Here is a 23,524-nt window from a genome sequence, read left to right on the forward strand (position 1 = left end):
TCAGTGGCAGTTCTTCAGGGAGGAGGGGTGCCCTTCCTTCCCCAGAATAAATGAAAAGTCTCCAACAGTCATGGCGGAGGAATGGTGCAAGCATGATAGAGAGTTTATTTCATGAATCAGCGACATTTATAGACCTTGTGCAGTGGGAGGGGTTTCAGAGGTGAATGAGTTTTGATTCGTTGGGTCTAGAAGTGCCAGGAACGCCTCATTTGCATGTCTCCAGGCGCTTGCTGAATAGGGTCTACACAATGAAGAGTTGAACCTGTTTTTCCCCTAAAGACTACATGACATTCCTTAGGTAGAGGATGTAGGGATTTGAGCTTTCTAGATCAGGCAGAGGAGAGGGAGGCCTTTTGACAAAGGGAGTTTTTCATAGCTCAGAAGCTATCTGGATGTAAGGTGATATCTCAGGGTCGTTTTGATTTGCATTTCCCTGATGGCTAATGAGGATGAGCATTTCTTTAAGTGTTTTTCTGCCATTCGATATTCCTCTGTCGAGAATTCTCTGTTTAGCTCTGTTCCCCATTTTTTAATTGGATTACTTGGATTGCTGCTTTTCAGCTTCTTTAGTTCTTTGTATATACTGGATATTAGTCCTCTGTCAGATAAAGGGTTAGTGAAGATTCTTTCCCAATCTGTAGGCAGTCGTTTTGTTTTGATGACGGTATCCTTTGCTTTACAGAAACTTTTCAGTTTCATGAGGTCCCATTTATTGATTGTTGCTCTTAGAGCCTGTGCTGTTGGTGTTCTGTTCAGGAAGTTGTCTCCTGTGCCAATGAGTTCTAGGCTGTTCCCCACTTTTTTTTCCAATTGATTTAGGGTATCTGGTTTTATGTTGAGGTCCTTGATCCACTTTGACTTTAGTTTTGTGCAGGGTGATAAATATAGATCTATTTTCATTTTTCTGCATGTAGACATCCAGGAATGGCCAAGATGAAAAACTCAAGCGATAACACATGCTGGAGAGGTTGTGGAGAAAGGGGAACCCTCCTCCACTGCTGGTGGGAATGTAAACTGGTACAACCACTCTGGAAAGCTATCTGGCGCTTTCTAAGACAAATAGGAATAGTGCTTCCTCCAGACCCAGCTATACCACTGCTAGGTATATACCCAAAGTTTGTTCAAGTACACAAAAAGGACACTTGCTCAACCATGTTTATAGCAGCTCTATTTGTAATAGCCAGAACCTGGAAACAACCCAGATGTCCATCAACGGTGGAATGGGTACAGAAATTGTGGTATTTTTATACAATGGAATACTACTCAGCAATCAAAAAGGAGGAAATCATGAAATTTGCAGGCAAATGGTGGGATCTAGAAAAGATCATTCTGAGTGAAATATCCCAGAAGGAGAAAGACAAACATGGGATATACTCACTTATATAGACCTATAAGATATGATAAACATAATGAAATCTATACACCTAAAAAAGATAATCAATTGAGCGGACATGGGGTAAGATGATCAATCCTCGTTTAGAAAGACAGATGGGATGTGCATTGAACGTATGACAGGAGTCTACTGAGTGCATCTGAAAGACTCTAACTAGCAGTGTTTTCAAAGCAAAGACTCATGACCAAACCTTTGGCAGAGTACAGGGAATCATAAGAAAGAAGGGGAGTTAGTCTGATGGGGAAAAGATAGGATCTCCACAAGGACCAAATATATCTGGGCACAGGGTCTTTTCTGAGACTGACATTCAACCAAGGACCATGTATGGATATAACCTAGAACCTCCACTCAGATGTAGCCTGTGGTAGCTCAGTAACCAATTGGTTTCCCAAAGTGAGGGGAACAGGGACTATTTCTAACAGGAACTCAATGACTGGCTCTTTGGTCTCCCCACCCCCGAAGGGAGGAGCAGTCCTGTTAGGCCACAGAGGAGGGCTTTGCAGCCAGTCCTGAAGATACCTGATAAAACAGGATCAGATGAATGGGGAGGAGACCCCCCTATCAGTGGACTTGGAAAGGGGCACGGTGGAGATGAGGGAGGGAGGGAGGGACTGGGAGGGAATGAGGGATCAGGGATCGGGACACGGCTGGGATACAGAGTTAATAAAATGTAACTGATAAAAAAAAATTAAAAAAAATTATTTAAAAAAAAAAAGAAGCTATCTGGAAATGCCAGACTTCAACCTTAACAGCAGGGTTTCTCAATGTCTATTAATGCTATCTGTTTTTATACTTGGGCCTGCTTTTTTCCAGATGTGTAAATCTTTTGTTTTAGATTTACCTCACTTTACTCTCTCAACTTCGTCTATTCTATTGTTAACTACTGAGTCCCCCTAGTACTGCCGGTATATTCATGGGTTACAATCACCCATGCCTGGCCAACCTACTAGGGCCTGCATCCCTAAATTAAGCTATAACTGCCCCAGGAGCCATAACTGACAATAGTTCCTAAAGTAGGAGGAGGGTCTTTGGAAGATACTCACTCACCCAATTTGGAATTTTGGCTTATTTGACCTTGTTCAGGTCTTGTTCAGGTCAAAGCCACTGTGTGTAACAGCCTTGTCATGACCAGAAAACTGTTTCATGGCAGTTCTTCACAACCTGTGGCCCTTATAATCTTTCTGTCCCCTCGTCTATGAGGATTCCCTCCACCTTGAGGAGAGGTTTGTGATGCAGATGTCCCAATTAAAGTGGAGCACTATATAGCTGTTTATTGTCTCTACCTTGCTTGTCCTACTTTTGATTCCAATAGTAATATAAATGTTGGATAATGTCATAAAATCAGTCATGCATTTTTATGTCTTCTAACAACAAGAATAACAACAAGGATTGCTTTATTAGCAGTTATATTAGGGCATTAGACCCTGTCAGAGACTGAGCTGACATGAATCATCCATTCTTGCTAAAGGTCTCTCTCCTGACTTTATACACACCTCCATCCTACATCCATCCAAAGATCAGATCTGTCAATCATTTACATTTTCTTGATTTTTTTCATCATTGGTGGGTTATGAATGTGATTGATGGGCTATCTCTTTTGATAAAATGGCTTTAAAACCCCATTCTGCCTTTTAGGCTTCCTTTGCTTCTTATTTGAGAGCACAAGAATTGTGCCTGTTGTAGAATTACACATCAAAGCCCAATTTCTTAAACAACAACCTAATTTACGTAGGACATTTTTGTCTCCTAGATACCTTGACACATCTCTGATGGAAACAAAAATTTTTAATTTTGTGTGTACATTTTCTAGAATTTCTTATCAAGAATATTGATCTATTCTAAGCATAGAAAATTATATGATGTTTTTTGTTCTATACTAATATTTAATAACTTATATTGTCTTTTTTACTCCATTATATTGGCTTGTTAATTCTTTAACTAATGTTAGAAAATGTCCTATTTCTATTTCTCACTTCTTATAATTATTAATTTTAATTTAATTGAAAGTGACATGTGTCTAAATGCTAATTATTCCTATAATTATAATTCTTATAATTCTTGAACAACCTTGAATAAGCCTTTTAAGTGATTTCCCTTTACTTGCTTTACTGAATAATATTTTTTTTATATCTCAGAGCACTGCTTAAAATTCAATTAAATATTTGCAGCAATTCCCATAGGTACAGAAACTAGTGGTACACAATTAACTTTGCTGAGCAGATTAATTAAACACTACTTCCTCTCGAAGCCTTTGTCTGCTTCCTCCTTTTTTCCCTATCATTCACGTGTTGGTGGCATGAGATCACCTACCTGACAAGAGAGGATTTGGCTTGGAAAACTAAGAAAAGGATCTCATTTCTTCTAGGCATGAGGGCAAATTGGAGACATTTCAATTTTATTAAAAATACTATTTATTAATATAGCATTTTCTTTATTGTTCCACATTTCTTAGGTAACATATAGGTGCCTTTGCTTAGAACAGACTATGCACCTATTACACTGAAGAAAATTTATGCTGAAATTCTGACTCTGGCTATCAGCCTTTAGAGCAGATAGAGCAGAGATTGAGGGAATATCCAAACAATGCCTGACCCAATCAAACACCAACCCTATGAGAGAGTGTCAACCCCTTTCACTATGAAGGATACTTTGCTAAGCTTTCAGACAGGAGCCTGTCAGAGCTGTCCTCTGAGAGACTCTACCCAGCAGCGCCTCAAAACAGATGCTGAGACTTACAGCCAAACATTGGGCGATGAGTAGGGAGTCTTGTGGAAAAATGGGAGGAAGGAGAAAAGGACCTGGAGATGATAGGAACTCCAAAAGAAGACCAATATAGCCAACTAACCAGGGCCCAGAGGGCTTGAGATATAAGCATCAACCAAGAACCGTGCATGAACTGGACCAAGGCTCCTTACAAAGATGTAGCAGACAGACAGCTTAGGCTTCATGTGGGTCCTCTAGTAAGGGAAGTGGGAACTGCATTTGACAGGAACTCAATTGCCAGCCTTTTGATCACTCCCGCTTGGCAGGACTGCTTTGTCAGGCCACAGGTTGACAGGACAGGCTAGGTTCTGATGCAACTTGATTAAGCTGGGGGCGGGGTGGAAAGGGAGAATCCTTTTCTGAGGAATATGCAAGGGGGGAGGGAGGAAGGGTTGGACTGAGAGAAGAGGGAGATGGGACTATAACCAGAATACAAAGTGAATAAAAAATAAAAGTTTTTTTAAAAAAATTCTGACTCTATATATGGAAGCTCACCTGTGCAAGATGCTTTGTAAAATATTAATAAGAAAACAGAAAATACATCAGTTTTGTAACTACAATATTAACCTAAGAAGAAATTTTGCTATATGCTTATCTCTACAATGTAAATATTCACATTAAATAATTCTATGTGGACATATGAACAAAGACTAATAAAGATTCATTTAATCTGAGACCCTAGCTTATTCCTCCTTAGACATACGCTGCATACTCAGGAACCATAGAGTTATCATCTCCCGATGACACTGCCCATGATGCACCAGCGGGCTTTGTCAGGCTCGTCATGGCCATATCTCTTACTTTTATAAATACCTAGCTTCTCCTGAAGATTGATTGTTTGTGAAGAATTATCTCATATCACATGTGAGATTTTGAGCTCACCTAGGGTTTAAAGATATCATGGGTAAGCCCACCTTTTCAGATCTAAATTTATATTTCTTCACAGTAAAGAACTGTCTGAATCCTAGTCAATTCCATGAGAACTCCTATAAGTTGCTTTAAGTGACTATAGTTTACATATCCTCACCCATGGCAGTCAATTAGAATGCTGCATGTTTTTAAAGCATTGCCAATGCGATTTCAGAATGCTAAACTATGCACAGGGCTTAGTTAGCCCTGAAAAATCAAGACATAATGTTCTGAAGAGGTAGACAACTATGACTGTGAATCCCAGAAGGGATTCATTTAAGTATTTCCGAGTAGTAAGACACAAATCACAAACTACTTATTAAAATTTACTTGCTCGAATCACAGAAATCTTTGTTCTACATCATTTTTATTGAATGTTGTCTGTTTTATAAAGTGCTTAATGCACCATTTCTGTTTTTGAAAAGCCATAAAAGCATTCATAATGTCTAAATCATAAAGAAATGACAATTTGTGGAACTCCAAATAATTTCATCTTGTTTAAGTATTTATCAATAAAAGCATTAATGAATAATAAAAATAATGAAGATGGGTAAAAGAGAAGAAAGACATAAGCCTAAAAGAAAATCAATATGTGATGAAAGGATATTAAATGATAATGAGGTGGGACATAAAATAAGTCTATTGAAAGACAAAATAAAAATAAAGAGAAAATTACTAGGAAAAAAAACCCTTATGACAGTGTTTGGGGAGAGGGGTGACAATGATTGGAACCTCAGTGTTATGCAAGTCTTTTGTGTCAAGAGTATGAAAGTGGTCTGGAGCCACTGATAAGCTCTACCATGAGGAATATTTTTGTCCCATATAAAGCACACAGAGCTTGGCTCACTGCTGAAGACAGGAGCTGGCATTGGCCTTTTCAACTCCAAAATGCAGAAGTGAACAAGACACAAATAAGCAAATAACAAAATCGTGTTTGGGCTTGATGCCTACCTAGCTGACCTGGGTCTTTAAAACTGTCAGGTCAGAGACAATCCTCCCCGAACCTGTGACAATCCCAAGCTCTAACTCTTATTTTCAAAGATCAGAGGGTATTGTTTCTACTGCTGCTGTTAGCGTTAGTTTGTTTTATTTATAGATTTTAAATGAGTTTACAAAATATTTTTTTAATGTGACATGTTCACCTGTTTATATCATTTAGTTATACTTACTCAACCATTTCTTTCTTTGGTACCTTCTTACCCTCCTACTGGTCTCCTTGTACACCTAAAAAAATAAAATCTGCTTACTCTTGGTCCAACTGCTCCTTGATTTCTTAAGACCGTGTTGCATACCAGATTTTCTAGAGGCGGAGAATGGGAGCTAGAGGAAGAGGGAAAACTAAAATCACTAAATTAAGAGGAACCACACAGTGTACAGTTATATCACCTGAAATATTATGTAATGATTAGCCAAAAGTGTGTATGGGATTGTTAATGCAGAAGAATTAATATAGTTTATCTGTCTGAAGCAACTTAAAGTTATTGGATAGTAAATATATTAAAACAACAAAATAGATTCATTATAGAATTTAATACAAAAGACACATGATTTCATTTAATCTTTAATATAAAATGAAAGTGTAGAAAATATATAAGATAGCCTCTACAGAGTAATTCTAGTTAATATCCTCTCTCTAGCCTCCATCTGCTGCATTTTTCTTTTTTCTACTTATAAAGCCCCTTTAGTTGCTAATGAGATACACTTGAAATAAGAAACCTTGGCTTGGATTTGGTTCTTAAAATTTAGTCCAGCTCCTTCCAGCTTTAATATACTTGAGTTATTTTTTTCATCAGTAGTATCAGCATGATAATGTAGCAGCCTTCATCTTACAATATTGGTACACGGCCAGCAGAAACCTAGCAACAGTCCCAAAAGATGACAGGATGATGCTAATGAAGCCAGTGAATTAGTCTGTCTAGACATCTGACCTTCAGCTCTGTTGTCTTGGAAACTTAATTTTCTCAGCGTACAGACCATCCATCTCTGAAACATAGATTTAACAATAATAAAGCATGCTGACTTTAGGAATATAAAAGTCTCATTTTGTTAACTTACTATTAATTCAGGATATATGTAACTATTTGAGAAATGGTCTGGTACATATAGGAAGTCTGAAGAGCAAAAGTCCAATTTATCACAAAAATGGAAATTTTTTCCAGACATCAGAAAAAAAAATCAGACATTTGATCTGCAGAAAGACTAAAGATGCCAAATTTAAAAAAAAAAATGAATTGGGTTAAAATTAATGGAATTTTGGTGTCTTTTTTGTGTCTTTTTTGTGGTTTTGCCTTCTATTAGTAAATTAAGGAAGAACATAAAATTAGGGTGAGATATACAGTTAAACATTTCTTGTTTTGATGAATTAAAGTGTAATAATTCCGTCAACACTAGAACAACAAAATATAGACAGAACTAGAGACATAAAATTTTAGGAACAAGTAGTTTTTCCCATTCAAAGGAGCACTAGGTTTCTGATCTATACAAATTTTGTCATATTCATTCCATTCTGTAAGCCAGAGTAAAATCTCACCACACACAATGCTTTAAATTGTGGCCACATGTATTGCTTGTATCTCAATATAAGTAAATTCACATTCTTAAAACATACAGAAAAGATTTTTACAATTCTCATTTCTATCTGCATCCAGATAAGCTTAATTTTGAGAATTAAATGTTTACATCTATCAATTCATTTGCTTAGTATTTTATTACATATGGTACACTTAACCATAAAAATCATAAAGCTTTCTCCTTTTTATATGGTTCCAAAGCTTAACAACTTAAACATAATCTCTACAAACTTTCTGATTTACCTGAACAAATGCATGCATTTCCTATGTTAAATCCTGAAGGATCAAAATGTATTGAGTCCATTAAAAGTTATTGTGTCTGCTTCTCTAGAAAACAGTGAATTTATTATAAATATCAGTCTCAAAGTAAATTCTATATATCTGAATTATTTAGAAACATCTTGCTGTAATATCTGCATTTAAAACATGTAATGAGATCACTTTTTTCCTTATCAAGTTGACAATCTAAGAATAAAACCAAATGTGAGATGAAGAGCTTTGGAAATCACAAACATTTCTTTGTTCACCAGAAGGCTCTATCATTTGTAGACATGGCTGCAGATACCAGCAACAGCTTATTTCCTTGTTTCAAGGGTGATCACAGGATTAGTTAGACTGCTTTCATCTGATAGTCTAACAACTATTCTACTGTTGTTCTGATTGTACCTATTATTTCCTCTCTATTTTGTTCATGTGACTTTTTGGCAGCTTCATCTGTTACCTTGTGTGCAGTGTGTGTGTGTGTGTGTGTGTGTGTGTGTGTGTGTGTGTTAACAGATTTAATGTCACAATGAACAGGAAAGAATTTGCCAATATAGAACAAAGAGACACAAGGAGGAGAAACATGAATAGAAACAAGGAACAGAGGTTCCTTTGGAATCTCCATTTTTAGAACTTTCCACATGTTGAACTGAGGAACTGGAAAAGCTAAGAGAACTTCTGTGACTTCCACCTGAATACATTTAAATATTCTACTAAAATTAAGTATCGGTAGGTACATGAACGCATATGTTTGTCTGTGTTATTATTTTCTTGATCATTTTTTTTCAATGCAGTTTATTCAGGAACCTTGAACAATCATCTGACCCCGGGGAAAGCCAGCCCACAGCTTAAATAGCCTCTGGGTAGCCAACCCAGGCGTGCCACGTGGGCAATGCAGATAGGTCCACATATATGGAAGCAAGCCAGATCCTCAGCCTTAGCCAAATGTGGAATTGTTCGTGACAGAGAGCACTCACCATCGGGAAGGTGGAAGGCAGAAACCAGCTCCATCTTTAAGGCACAGCGTTCCGCAGCTCTCTACAGTTCCCCCTTTTTGTTTTAGACGCATCAGGCAAGAGTAGAGGTCTGATCTCTGATATTAGAAATAAATTGGGACTTCGTACTGATGTTCATTTAGGTGTCATCCACCCAAAGAGCATCAGACCCGTCCGATATCTTTTTCTCAGAGGCGGGACCTGGGGTATCAACCCGCATGCAATCAGACATGTTCTTCTCTGGGTCCAAAGCGGCTGACCCTGAGTGCAGTGCTTAGCCTCGCATCCTGAGCATAACATTTTAGCTTTTTATGGTATCCAACCATGCTTGGGGAGAATGTCCTGCTTCAATGGCTGTAAAGGCCTGAATGATCATGGCTGCATCACACTGTTGTGAGACTCTAATCTTGCATATATACCACAGGCAAACCAAAGAGACCAACACCAGAAGGCCTGCTAACGCTCCCATGCCTGCCCATTCCTTCAGATGATTCATGGCTGCAGCAATCCATGATGATAATCCTGTGGCTAGTCCTGTGTCCACTCTGGTAGAATTTACTGTGACAATGGCCACTCTAAGCTGCTCCATTGTAGTATCGAATTCTCGAGTCCAATTACCTAAAATATAGCTCGACAATTGTTTAGACAGATTTGCAGCACAGGAAAAATTCTCATGTTATATGCTAGTGACACAAAGTCCAGCATATTTTCATTGACAGCCAAGTTGAGTGATTTGCCATAGGGTATCAATTTGCTCCTGCATGAGGTCAATCCTCTGATTGAACACCATCAAGCTTCCTTTTAGTTGAGCATTAATTCCTTTATGTACAACTAAGGCATGAGCTACATTGGCTAAATGATTATTCAGGGTCTGAGCAGTCTGCCCAGTATGACTCATGGCTAATGCCCCGGTGGTAGCTCCAACAGCCGCCAATGAGATGGTATTTATAGAAGAGCAAAAGATGAATTATTATTATTATTATTATTATTATTATTATTATTATTATTATTTATTCCTAGGGATTTATGGCATACTTTGAGTTTTCCAGTATTGTAGACTTAAATGGGGAACATTTTGTACACTCTCGGGTTTTACAACACTTCATCCAAGCTGGTAGTACTATTCTGGAAGGTTATGGAAAGTTTAGGAGGTGGAATCTCACAGGAAGAAGCAGCTCACTGAATGCAGGGCTTGAGGCTCCATAATAGCTCAGCCTTAATTCCTATTCGCTTTCTGCTTCCTGTATTCAGATGCTATACTATACGACCATCCAACTTTCTGTCCCTGTTGCCATGCCTTTCCCGACTGTGACCATGGTTTCCTAACTATGATAAACTTTACCTACCAGAAATTTTGAGCCAAACTTTCTCCCCTAATTTATCTTTTTCAAGACATTCAGCAACAGAAATGTAACTACAAAAAAACAGAAAATTTAATGTCTGAGATTGAAATGACTTAAACCTTACTTCAAAATAATATTTAAAAAGCATTAAAATTATAGGAGAAAGTGTTGCTTGCTTCTTCTATTTAACTGGTTCTAGGAAATCTTTATCTATGTCTCTTGGTTTATCTGCCCAATAACATATGACAAAGTTTCCTCTTGTTTGTTAATTCTAAGTGTCATAATTTTAAAATGACCTATACAAATACAATGCATAATAATTCTTGAATGTTGTATCTTTTTTCTATTTTACCTGTATTCTTCTCCATTTTTATGTACTTTATATGTCATAGAAGTTGAACTGATCTTTCCATCTCTCTGTGTCTCTATTTCTGTGTGTCTGTCTGTCTCTTCATCCCTCTCCTTTCTGAAACAGAGTTTTCTGTTGTAGCCCAGGCTGTTGTGGAATTTACTGTATAACCCAAGATGAAATCTGAAGTCACAGTGATTCTGTCATAGCTTTCTGAGGGCTGGGATATAGTCTTCAGTCTCAATACACAGATTGAGAATTTTTCTTAAATTTTCTTAAATTTTTCTGTTTGATAAATGACTAAATTAAGGGCATATATTAGAAAATGACACATATTAGAAAATGATGATTAGAAAATGATCACTCAAGTTTTAATTTATAATTTATAATTATTCTTTGATTTATGAATTAAAATTATACTTTATAAAATAGAAGTCTAGCTTGTAGATAAATTCAATAGATAGATTCTATATGATACATACTTAATTTTTTTTAAACCCTTGCCCCTAGTCTTTAATTCTGCATTTAAAAAGCAAGTGGGAGTTATCAGATATTATTGAAGATCATTAGACTCAACCAAAACAAAACAAAAACGCATATGATGTTGCTTAAGTTTTTAATATGTACCAGGGACTTTAATGAGGGTCTTACCAATATATATATTAAATTCAGTGTTCTCAACAGACCAGTGAGGTAGCTAGATTACTACTCCAGAGACATTTGCACGTCCATGCTCACTGCTATTCTATTGATAATAACTCTGAAATGGAATCAACCCAAATGTCCATGAACAGATAAATGAACAAAATAAAGACATGGCACATATACACAACCAAATATTGCACATATTTTAAAAATGAAATTTGAAGTTAAAGGGGTAAAACTAGAAAAAATATACTGGGTGAGGAGGTAACTTGGGTTCAAGTGCTATATATTGTTTCTCATATGGAGATACTAACTTCAAATACTTTTTGTATTTAACTTAGAGCAAATCTAGAATTCAAAAGAATGGAAAGAGGTCTTAAAGGACACATTAAAGGCAGAATAAAAGATTATAAATAAAACAAACGTGCTAAAGAGGAGTACCCAGACAGAAATTCATAGTCAGGGAGGGATGTAGGAGAAAAGGGGAAATTCAGGAGTAGAGGGTGGGGTGAACTCAAAGAAATGGTGTACAGAAGCTTACTATCTTACAGGAAACTTAAAAGATAAGTTGAAGTATAGTAGAATGCATGTGAAAAGAAAAAAAAGTGATAGGAATACAAAGAATTAAGGGATTAATGGAGGACAGAAGAGAATGAGGGATGGTGGGTGAGTTAACCCAAACTGAAAGTGTGTGTAAATGCTTATGGAATCCCACTAAGTAGTAAGCAAATTTCAAAGTATAATTCTACAAAATAAAGAGTAAGAAAATTATTACCCTATGTGAGTAGACAATGCTGCTCCCAAAAGATGAGCTATTAGATGAAAATACAAGTTTAAGACACAGGAGGTATTTCCATTGGCATTGGTTACTGACAATTACTATTTGGTAAGAACCTATTCCTGAAGACATGACACAATTTAGCTGCAGGACAAAGGGAAGTCAGTTTTAAGCAACCAGGAAGCTTATTACTGGCTGGCTTTTATATTATTAGAAAGTGCTATGGAAGCTACTTGGGGAGAAAAGTTATCAATGCTCTGACCCAGCACTGGACTTTGAATTCTACAATACTGGTCTGTTTAGCTAGATGAACCTGCCAGTGCAACATGGCACAATTATAGAATAACTATTTTTCATTTAGGTTTAAGGCCTGCTTTAGAGGATGGAATTTAATCTCCTGGTGCTTAGGTCTGACAAAAGCCCACGGTTGAAGAGGTCATAAGACTGAGGGGAGAAGCATCCTATTTTCATTTTGCTGAATATTAATGCTGCCTTCTAAATATTTATGCTAATACTGGTAGACCTGGGCCGCTCTCAGTCTTGCAAAGCATTTTTGCAGTGAACAGCAGTCAATAGAAAGATGCATAGGTGTTCAGATGAAGACTCAGAGCTCAGTCCCAAATAAGACATCTATCTTCACCCAATGGCCACCAAGGCTTGGGGAATTTTGTAGAAAGATGCATAGAAAGATGGTAATAACATGAGGATGTAGAGGATTGCTTCAAAATGTTGTGCTTACACACATACAACTTATACACGGTCAAGTCATCCTATATCCTACCACAGATGCCATTGGTCCAGATTCACACACTCAAAAACTAGATTTGGTGGGTGGGGAATGTGATTGAAGATGTTGTCACTGGAAGGTTTCCCACGTTCTAGTAGATGGCCCGAGAAGCATTACCTGGACTGTTGGGTTATTTTTTTCAAGTTGAAATAAGACACCAAGTTTGAAGAGAATATACTGAAGAAATAGTTAAGGGGTTTGAGAATAGAGTTGTATGTAGGACAATTATGATTATATTTTATTATTTACATGGATGAGATTATGAAGATACACAAAATGTTTAAAAACTAAAATAGTTCTGCAAAGCAATAGAGAACATTAGATTAATAAAAATTAATCTAATGGAATCTCATCATTTTTCTCATTAAGTTTTTTGTAATCAACTGACTACCATTTCTTATATACTTCTTAAATATTAAGCTACATTATCACTCAATCAATGAATATAGTACCTGAGTAATTAACAGATTTTAAACGAATGTAAAAATAGAAGGGAGACTTACTTTAATTTCTTTGATGGATGATTGTCTTGATTTCATTTCTGCAGCTGTTATAATATAGTCTCGACAATGTATGGAAGAAAAGGTTTGAGCTTACAGTTCAAAATCACTGTTGATCTTGGTACAGAAGCTAGTCATGTTATAACCACAGTCAAGAGCGGAGAACAATCTAGTAAAGCAAGCATACCAGGTTCCCCTAGTGCTAGTTTCTTTTTTATAATAAGGCCTTGCCCATGAATGTGCCACCCACATCCATGGTGAGTTTTCCAACTTTAACCAACCCAATTAAACAAACAAACAAACAAACAAACAAAAACAACCTCACAATCATGCCTTCAGACCAACATGCTCTAGACATTTACTCACTGAGACTCCCTTCCACGGTTATTAACATCAAAACTGTCACACTGCAGGAAAGAACAATATAAGTACCGTGAATAGACAAAGTGAGTCTGAGGACTACGAACATTGGCTGGAGATGGAATATTAATATAATAAACTCAGTGAAAAAGGTCAAATGACCAACATTTCCAGCACCTTCCTGGTGACTCGCTATCTTAGAGGCCTGAGAGTCAAAAACATCTTAATGATTATGGGAAATTGTGCCCCCAAAATGAAAACATCTTTTTATCTGATCCTGTGTAATAAGGCTTATTTATATTTAGAACATGTTTTAAATAGGCACTTACTTTCCTATGGCTTATCCCTTAAACTTTAGTTACTATCACAGAAAAATTAGCATCTCTAGCACACTTAATCATGATTAGCTTAGAAGCCAAGACCATAATGGAGAAAAGACAGCATCTCCAACAAATGGTGCTGGTCTACATGTAGAAAATGCAAATAGATCCATATTTATCACAGCCATTTACTTTTAGCCATTTTACTTTTACTGCACAAAAGTAAAGTCCAAGTGGATCAAAGACCTCAACATTAAACCAGACACACAAAATGTGTTAGAAGAAAAAGTGGGGAAGAGCCTTGAACTCATTAACAAAAGAGACAACTTCTTGAACAAAACAAGAGCTCAGACTCTGAGATCAACAATCAATAAATAGGACCTCATGAAACTGAAAAACTTCTGTAAAACAAAAGAAAAGGTAAACAGAACCAAACAACAGCCTGCAGACTGGGAAAAGATCTTCACCAACCCTACATCTGACAGAGGGCTAATATCCAGAATATATAAAAGAACTCAGGAAATTAACATCAACAAACCAAATCATCCAATTAAAAAATGGGGTACAGACTAAGCAGAGAATTCTCAACAGAGGAATCTTGAATGGTGGAGAAGCACTTAAAATTGCTGAAGTTCCTTAGTCATCAGGGAGAGATGCAAATCAAAACTATCTTGAGATTTCACCTTACCCCCATCAGAATGGCTAAGATCAAAAACTTAAGCGACAGCACATGCTGGAGAGGTTGTGGAGAAAGGGGAACCATCCTCCATTGCTGGTGCTACTGTAAACTTGTACAACCACTTTGGAAATCAATCTGGCCCTTTCTCAGAAAACTGGAAATACTGCTACCTCACGACCAGCTATACCACTCTTGGGCATATATATCTGAAAGATGCTCAATCATACAACAAAGACATTTGCTCAGCTATGTTTGTAGCAGCTTTATTTGTAATAACCAAAATCTGGGAACACCTTAGATGTCCCTCAATGGAGGAATGGATACAGAAATTGTAGTACATTTACACAGTGGAATACTACTCAGCCATTAAAAACAAGGAAATCATGCAATTTGCAGGCAAGTGGATAGAACTAGAAAAGATCATCTTGTGTGAGGTATCCCCAAAACAAAGAGATTTGCACGGTATACACTCACTTATAAGCGGATATTAACTATATTCTATAGGATAAGTATACTAAAAACTACAGACCTAAAGAAGCTAAGTGACAATGAGGACCCTAGGGAAAGATGCTCAATTCTCATTCAGAAGGGATAACAGGATACACCAGAAGGTGTAGAAGAGAGGGAACAGGACTGGAGACTACCACAGATGTTCTCTAAAAGACTCCAACCAGCAGCGGATCAAAGCAGATGCAGAGACTCACAGCTAAACTGAATAAAGTCCATGGAATCTTATGGAAGAAGAGGGATAAAAGAACCTGACATGAAGGGGCCAAGGAGACCAAAAACCAAAACAAAACAAAACAAAACAAAAAAGCAGGGTTCACGGGAGATTGCAAAGACTTCTTCCTGGTGGGGTGACCTAGCCAGTCCACAGAGGAAGAGGATCCAGGCAGTCCTGAAGGGACCTGATAGGCTAGGGTCAGGCAGTAGGGGAGGAGGACTTCCCCTACCAGTAGACTAGGGAAAAGGGATAGGAGAAGAGAGGGAGGGAGGGAGGGTGGGCTATAACTGAGATAAAAGTGATTACATTACAAATATAATAATAAAAAATAAAACAAAAGATTGGAAAATTAGGAATCCATGATATTGACTGTTTTATGCTATGTTATGTAACAAAATAGAGCACTGATTACTCGCATTGAAGAAAAAAAAGCTCAAGTGATGAACTTGATATAATTTAGGTCAGAGAAACTAGCCTGATGGTTAATTGTAGGCTCCCACTCTTACCCTACCATGAGGTTCCTGGATGACCCAAGATAATGGAAAACAAAGGGACCTTGGAGACAAGTGGCCGGATAAAACAAAGTACAAAAATTGATGTGCGTTGGATGGTAAGAAGATTTTATGGAATACAATGCAAGAACCTCTTGGTTCTATAAATAGACAACCTGTCCCGCTCTCATCTGGACACTGGCTAAAAATGAAGTCATACTTAGTTGATCTGCTCACTCCCTCTTCCCGGTAATATTGCCTCTGTTAACAAGTTCTTAGCTTCATAGAAAATTAAGTGTGCAAATATTGTCTTGTATAGCAAAGTACGCTTTGGAGACTGTATGATTTTAAGGGCCATGAAGGTCCTTACCTGGGAGAGCTGGTCACATGACTCACCTTGATATAGGGTGTTTCATGGCATGAAACCAGCTAGACTGGTTGCTCTCGATGTTCTCACCCCCTATACTCTTTCTTTATGATATCCTTCACGTGTACTCATCTTTTAGTCTAAACATAAAACTGTATTTGAAATCAATATACACATTATGCTTCAGTGCTTCCACTGTTCCATAGGTGTCCATTGTCTTTGCTTCTTCTCACTGGTCCACGCTTTTCTACTTTTCCTAATCTTCCAGATTTGTTTCTTCCTCACATCTTAGCTCATACATCACTCCCTCTCCCCCAAAAAAAATATCTCATGAAAGACGCCCCCAGGCAGAAACAGTTACTTCTCCTTGCTCTTGATATTTCTCTAGATTAATGATGACCGTGTAAAGAAGATGCTAAAGACAAGGACACTGAATTCAGTCTGCAGGCCATGGAATTCTAGTTGTTATTAGCAAGAGAGATAGCTTAATGACTCTGTTTTTATCTTTACATGTATAAAAATGAGATAGCATCAGTATAAGTACTTTACAGGATCAAAGGGGCTCCTGTAAGCACTGTGCACATAAAAACAGCAGATGCTAAGCCCTCAAATGGCTTGAACTGGTATTATATTTTATCACTGAAATTTTTATTATGTCTGAGTAATAGCATAGGGTGATAATACTGCAATGAGATTTTACATGAAACTGGGTATCATTCATAAACAGAGAATATTGATAACTGAATTACTTTCCCAGGGCATCTGATAGGCAAATAAAATTGACTTTATTTTGTGTAATATCTACCACAAAGTATAAAAACTATAAAAAGTATAAAAACTTTGTAAGTAACAATCTTTATATTAATGCACAAAATATAGAAATTTGAAGTCTGCATTAGTGAAGAGGTTATTTATTTAAAAACAACAGCAGCAACAAAAATGGCTCTAACAATTAAAAAGACTCAGAGGCTTTGAAAGAGACTGAGCTCTTCAGGCACAAAGGTCCAGGCTTCCTTGTAAAGAGAACAGAGGAGAGTGTGTGTGGTTGAATTCGGCTCTGTCTCATACAGTCAGGAGGTTTAACTTTCAGTAACAATTGCTTGAGGAGACGGATGAAAGGAGCAGACCGTTGACGTAAAGTCGTGTACACACTCTATACTCGGTACAAAGGCTCCAGCCGCTGTGCTCTGTCTTCATTTGTATGCATGCCCAGGCATGTAGAGGAAGTGTTGAAAATACGTCTGTACTTACATGTCGTTTTGTCACTATTTGTAACAGATTCTGGAATCAACTTAAGTGTCTGTCAATAGATGGATGGGTAATAAAAATATGTCTCGTGTGCATAAGCAAATCTTATTCAACCTTACAAAAAAGGGATTTCAGATAACTGGGGATCATAGGAGTCTATCTGGATGACAGTAGAGTGAAAAATGCCAGACTAGAAAACAAATACTGAGTACATATCACCAATTATGGAACCTAAAAGCCTTTAATGCTCAGAAACACGGAGAAAAGGGTTTGGATTTAGTAAAGTGTTAGATGAAAATTCCAGTCACTCTGTATTTTTATTCCTTGACAATGGTACAAATACCTAGCTTAAGTGTTCTTTGTTTTTTTTAGAACAAAACTATCGCATACTAAATAAACTATCTTTAAACACACACACATTCAGTTACATTGGAACAATCGGTTCAAGAGATTTAGTGCACATCATGGTGATAACATGTATTATATGATGCAGTAATGACCATGTATTATATGCTTGGAGAATATTGAAAATGGGCTGTCACAGAATATGAATACAGCAGTATATATGTAACCATTTCACAATAAGAATATATGTCAAAACATAACTTGTACGTAAAAAGCAGAGCTACAGTTCTTTGTGGATGTAGGGTCGTAGCACATGAAGAACTACAGGCAACCGAGGAAAGCTAAGGACAGGAGAGGTTCTTCCCTGGGGAAGGGCACACCAATTAATATCCCAGTGCCAAATGGTCAGTCTTGAAAATGCACATGCAAGTAATGTTATACAGACTAAGCAGGTTATATTTAGGAATGTACATGTATGTACATTGTACACGCAATAACAATTATTGTAAAAAGAGGCCATGAATCTGAAAGAGAGTGGAGAGAAATATATGGTTGAGTTTGAAGTGAAAAAAAGGCAAGAGACAAAAATATAATATAAAAGTTTAAAATATGAAAATTAAAATTTAAAAAGCATAACTGAATTTGTCAATCAATATGATTTTAAGTAAAAACTATTACCCAATAAATAAATATATAAATATGCAAGCATATATGAAAGAAAATATTGGCAAAATATCGCCATATTTTCTATGGCAATACTTTTGCTCAATTACTGACATTTTTCCTCTTCCTAATTTTTATCTTTCTGTTTAAGTTTGTCTTACACATAGTGCAAAAGGACTAAGTAAAGACTAGTGGATCATGCTTCTGTCAGATAGGCCTTCTTACTGAGTAGATAGTACTTCAAAGAAAGACAAATGACAACAACCAAGACTAGGCTATTTTAATGGAGAAGGACAAGTATAAACATGAGAAATATAATAGTATGCAGCGATCACATAATTCCATCTGCTTTAAATATTCCAAGTTATCATCATGTGTGAAAATTTTACCTCTTGACAAAGGAAGAAGTCCAGGGCAAAGTATTCAATCATCTTATCTTCCTAACCTTCAGAAATGGGTCTCTTCCCATGCAGTATTTTTTTCAGAGCTATTTTTACTTCCTTGTTCCTCAAAGTATAGATCAAAGGGTTCAGCATTGGTCCTACTAAGTTCATCAGAATTTGTACCACAGTTCCCAGCATGGGGTTGGGTGTGGGCTGAAGGTACACAGTGATGATGGGTCCATAGGCACAGAGGATAGCAATAAGATGGGCACTGCAGGTGGAGAAGGCATGCTGACGTCCCTCAGTTGAATGAATACTCAAGATGGAAATTGTGATCCGAGTATAGGACACAAGGATCAGGAGAAAGCAGACAAGAGACACTAGACCAACATTAGTGAAGCTCACTCTCTGAGCTAAGGACGTATCAGCAGAGGCCAACGGCAAGATGGCTGGTATATCACAGAAGAAGTGGTCTACTTCATTGGGACCACAGTAAGGCAAAGCGAAGGTGAGGGAAGTCAAGATAATAGAATGGAGGCATCCTAAGAGCCATGTGCCCACAGCTAGAGCCACGCAGACCCTAGAGTTCATGATGATGGAATACCGTAGAGGATGACAAATTGCAGCAAAGCGGTCATAGGCCATCACAGTGTACAGAAAGCATTCAATGCTCCCAAGAAAATGAAAGAAGAAGAGCTGGGAGACGCAGTCTTGGTAGGAGATGAGTCTACTAAGTCCCATTAGGTAGAGTAGCATTTTTGGACAAGTCACAGAAGAGAAACCCATGTCAAACACAGACAAGTTCCCCAGAAAAAAGTACATGGGTGTGTGAAGGCGGGTAGAGGAAATAACAGCCACAAGGATAGACACATTTCCCAGCAGGGTGCAGGTGTAGAAGGGCAGGAATAACACAAAAAGCACAGTCTCCAGGCCCTCTGTATGCGGGATTCCCAGGAGAATGAACTCAGTCACCACTGAGCAGTTCTTCATCTTCATGGGAGCTAGTGTTCTGGGAAAGGAAGAAGAAACAGAGGGAATGGAGAATGTCCTGGACCAGCATTCGTAATGTGCACGTGAGGAAAAGGAATGCAAGTGGCAGCGTTTTGGCTTTCTGCTGCAGAAAGACTGCTTGTTGTCCAATTTAGAAAATTAGAAAAATGCTTGCCTTAGCGAGCTGAGTGTTTTGTACACTAAATAGTTTTGTGTACAAAAACTATTGTGTTGATTTCAAATGCAGATGTTTCTTGTTTTGTTACCTTTGAGAAAAGGTCATGTTGGAGAAAGGAAGGACAAAATCCACATAAATACATTCTGCTCCTTCACCGTGGTGGTGAGATATCAAACCTCAAAATAATTTAAAAATTTTTCACAGCACAATCCACTATTAACAACAGCCTTATCTTTTGTCCCTTTGTTTTTGAGTAAAGTGAGTCATGAAGTAAGATTGACCGATAACTACTTTACAGCTCAAAACAGGTTCATTTAATCTAAGTTCACTTACTTCTCGAGACTGTCTATGCTTCGGGTCTGGAATGAAGTAAAAACTTGAGTACTGGGGAGAATAAGCAACTCTGATTACTCCAACATAATGGCAGAATTTAGAATATAAAATATTTTCTGTAAATATCAGTCTTTCCACTGTACCAAATCTGTGATGCAGTGTGCAAATTGCTGTACCTGCTGAACCAGACAGAAAAGTGTATTTGTGTTCTTGCCTCCTTACCATGCAATGGAAGATTAATTAATGTCTTCCTGGCTACCACACACACAAGCATACACCTACACACACATAATTGTGAAGTCTAGGAGTGGACTGTATTATGTGTAACTATATCCATGGTGGAAAATAATGCAGGGCATTATCAAATATTGAGAAATTAAATATCTCAAACTGAAATAACTCAGTGTCTATAAAGAACTGGATATAATTCTTTTTCTTTACAAAGAGCAGACAGCAATTTTCCTAAATAACCTTGTAGAGCGGTTGGTATTATCTACCTGCTCTTTTACTACATTCCACTGTATACTTACTTACTTGGCTCTCACAACTGAGAGCGCTTGCTATTGTTCTAAAAAAAACAGATAAGCAGGCTCCAAACAAGACCTCCAAATATATTTATATTACCCCTTCCAAATGAGTTTGACTGTCACCCATTGATGGAAAATGCAAATAAAGCTACCTAGATATAGGCTTATTAAGAATTTCTATTTTATTAATCATTTCGAATCAAGTACAAATTCTTTGTCTGTAAATGGAAATGTAAGAATGGTATCTGTGAGCTGGTATACAATCACAATGAAATAAAATAGAAAATAATTGCTATCTTATTTTTTTTTCTCAACAAATGATCCTGTTCATCCTGAGCTCTGAGTGCATTCGTAAACAAGCACTTTAATCACTCCTCTTCTCTGGATACATGCAATAGGAGCAGATACGAACATGATGACGCATGACTTACAAGGAGGTTTGCCCTTCAAGCTTCTGCCCATTGGTCTTTCCGTGACTGGTACTTCACATTGAAATTGGAGACATCTGTAGAAACCACTGAAGCATTTTCTCCCATGTTCATTAAAGATCATTTCAGGCAAGAAACTAGGACAATGACACAAAATTGAATGTGTCTCTAACTGCCACCAAATGTCTTTCAGACAGTAACTAATTCATTATTCCTTTGGATACAGAAATTTAAATATCTCTGGAGCCCTGGGGATACAGTCAATGTGTAATTTTCAATCAGGTTTCATAACAAAGGGAGTAATCATATTGCTAGCAAGAAATCCAACTACAGTGTCTCTGATTATGCTTCCTCTAATGGCATTACTTTGTAATTATTTTTAAAAAGTAAAACAAAAATAAAAATGGTGGAGCTAAACGCAGACACCTTGCTTTTATGACTGATGGGGGAGGAATGCAATGGCTAAAATTCAGTCTATGACATATATAAAAATCATTTCTCAGCATAACTCTATACTAATAAGCTCCCAAATGTTACCCATATACCTCAGTCTTTTTCAAATGTCCAATTTCAAATATTTTAATATGAAATATTCATATTTCTAGCTATAGACTCAATTGAGTCTTCCAAAACTGTAAACATAAAGTACCTCCAACTATTCCATCATATTGGCGTGAGGCACTTAATTAAATCTAAGTGGGAAACCTTGATCCCATAGAAGCAATGTCTTAAATGTCTTAAATAAAAAGAAAGATCACTAGAGTGCTTCATCTCCCTTTCCCCACTCCCTATGTTTCCGCACCTGAGGATACAGAGATAAAATGGCTGTGCCAGTTCATGAAACCAATCCTAATTCAAGCCTTCCTCTTGGATGGCTGTTTATGCCAAATGTCCATGGCAGGACTTCATGAAAATTGTAGTATACCAAAACAGTTCTAATTTTCTGACATTTTCTACTTGTTTGATTTGAAAATATAGCTCCAATTACTAGACTTTTCAACATGTTTTTTTAACTGACAAAAAGAACTTCCCAAAGCAGAAATATGTCACTACATGACTTTTCCAGAATTACATATATATGTATATATATATAATTCAACAAGTATTAATATAAATAAGAAAAACTGTTTTAATCTAGACTCCCTCATGCATGAATTTTATGTATTTAAAACCTGATCTTTCTCTTATACAAAACACAAACTTCATATTCTCAAACAACAGATCATATATAAAACATAAGATATTGAAACAGAGAAAACCAAAGAGATTAACAATGCCAAAATTAAGCTATTTGAAAAGACTGAAAATATTCCTCTCTGCTCTTGATGATTTCTTAAAGCACACACACACAAATAATGTCTAGATGGAAAGTAAACAGAAGAATATGGATTAGCTATACGTGAAACAATAAATCAAAATAATTTATCCAAAATGCAACCAATATTTATAAAAAACTGACCAGTAAACATAGAAATATGAATATTCACATGAATTACTTTCTATTCCAACTGTGCAATTAGTTAATTAAAATCTTAGTGGATGAAAAACATTTCTTATCTCCCAGTTTCATGGGTTGGAAATCCAGCATTACCTAATTGGGTATCAGGATTCTGCCCGAGAATCTTATGAGGTTGCTGTCAAGCTGCCAGCTGGGAGCTGAGACTGCAGTCATACCTGAACTGCCACTGGGGAAAAACCTGTTTCCAAGCTTACTCTGGAGCCTAATACCCAACAGGGACCCTGATAGGATTGCTTTCCAATGTGGGAACTGGCAAATCAAACCAAAATGCTACAAGGTGGAGAAGACATCTATATGGCTGGAAGGGAGAGTTGTTAACAATCTAATGTCACAGTGACAATCAATCACTCCTGCACCTTCTGTTACTAGAACCAAAATGCTACATATAGACAGGAAGAGGATCTTAGATGCAGAGGCATTGTAGAGCAGTAGAGGTGATCTAAATAATAACTGTCTTGGGACAATTGGATGTTTGTCCTTTTCAAAATGAAAGAGGAAACAATTTCTTACTGTATCATAACCTGAACTTGATTTTAAATAGTTTAAAGACCTAAAAGTAAAGAAGAAGAAGAAGAAGAAGAAGAAGAAGAAGAAGAAGAAGAAGAAGAAGAAGAAGAAGAAGAAGAAGAAGAATGGAGAAAGAGATAAAAGAAAAAAAATTAAAAAAAAAATTAGA

The 23,524-nt window shown here is 37.0% G+C and overlaps 1 protein-coding gene across 1 annotated transcript; it reads right to left on the reverse strand.

The window, feature by feature from the left end:
- Positions 1 to 18,930: 18,930 nt before the first annotated feature.
- Positions 18,931 to 19,869, reverse strand: LOC110562676 (olfactory receptor 10D3). The gene has a single exon (XM_021659506.2). The coding sequence runs from the start codon at positions 19,867 to 19,869 to the stop codon at positions 18,931 to 18,933; it is 939 nt and encodes a 312-aa protein (XP_021515181.1).
- Positions 19,870 to 23,524: the final 3,655 nt, after the last annotated feature.

Source organism: Meriones unguiculatus, chromosome 1 (genome assembly GCF_030254825.1).
Source record: "Meriones unguiculatus strain TT.TT164.6M chromosome 1, Bangor_MerUng_6.1, whole genome shotgun sequence".
Lineage (NCBI taxonomy): Eukaryota > Metazoa > Chordata > Mammalia > Rodentia > Muridae > Meriones > Meriones unguiculatus.

Bases quoted from the DNA above. Each gene is read 5' to 3' on its own strand.
- LOC110562676 (XM_021659506.2), bottom strand. From the start codon at position 19,869: ATGAAGATGAAGAACTGCTCAGTGGTGACTGAGTTCATTCTCCTGGGA.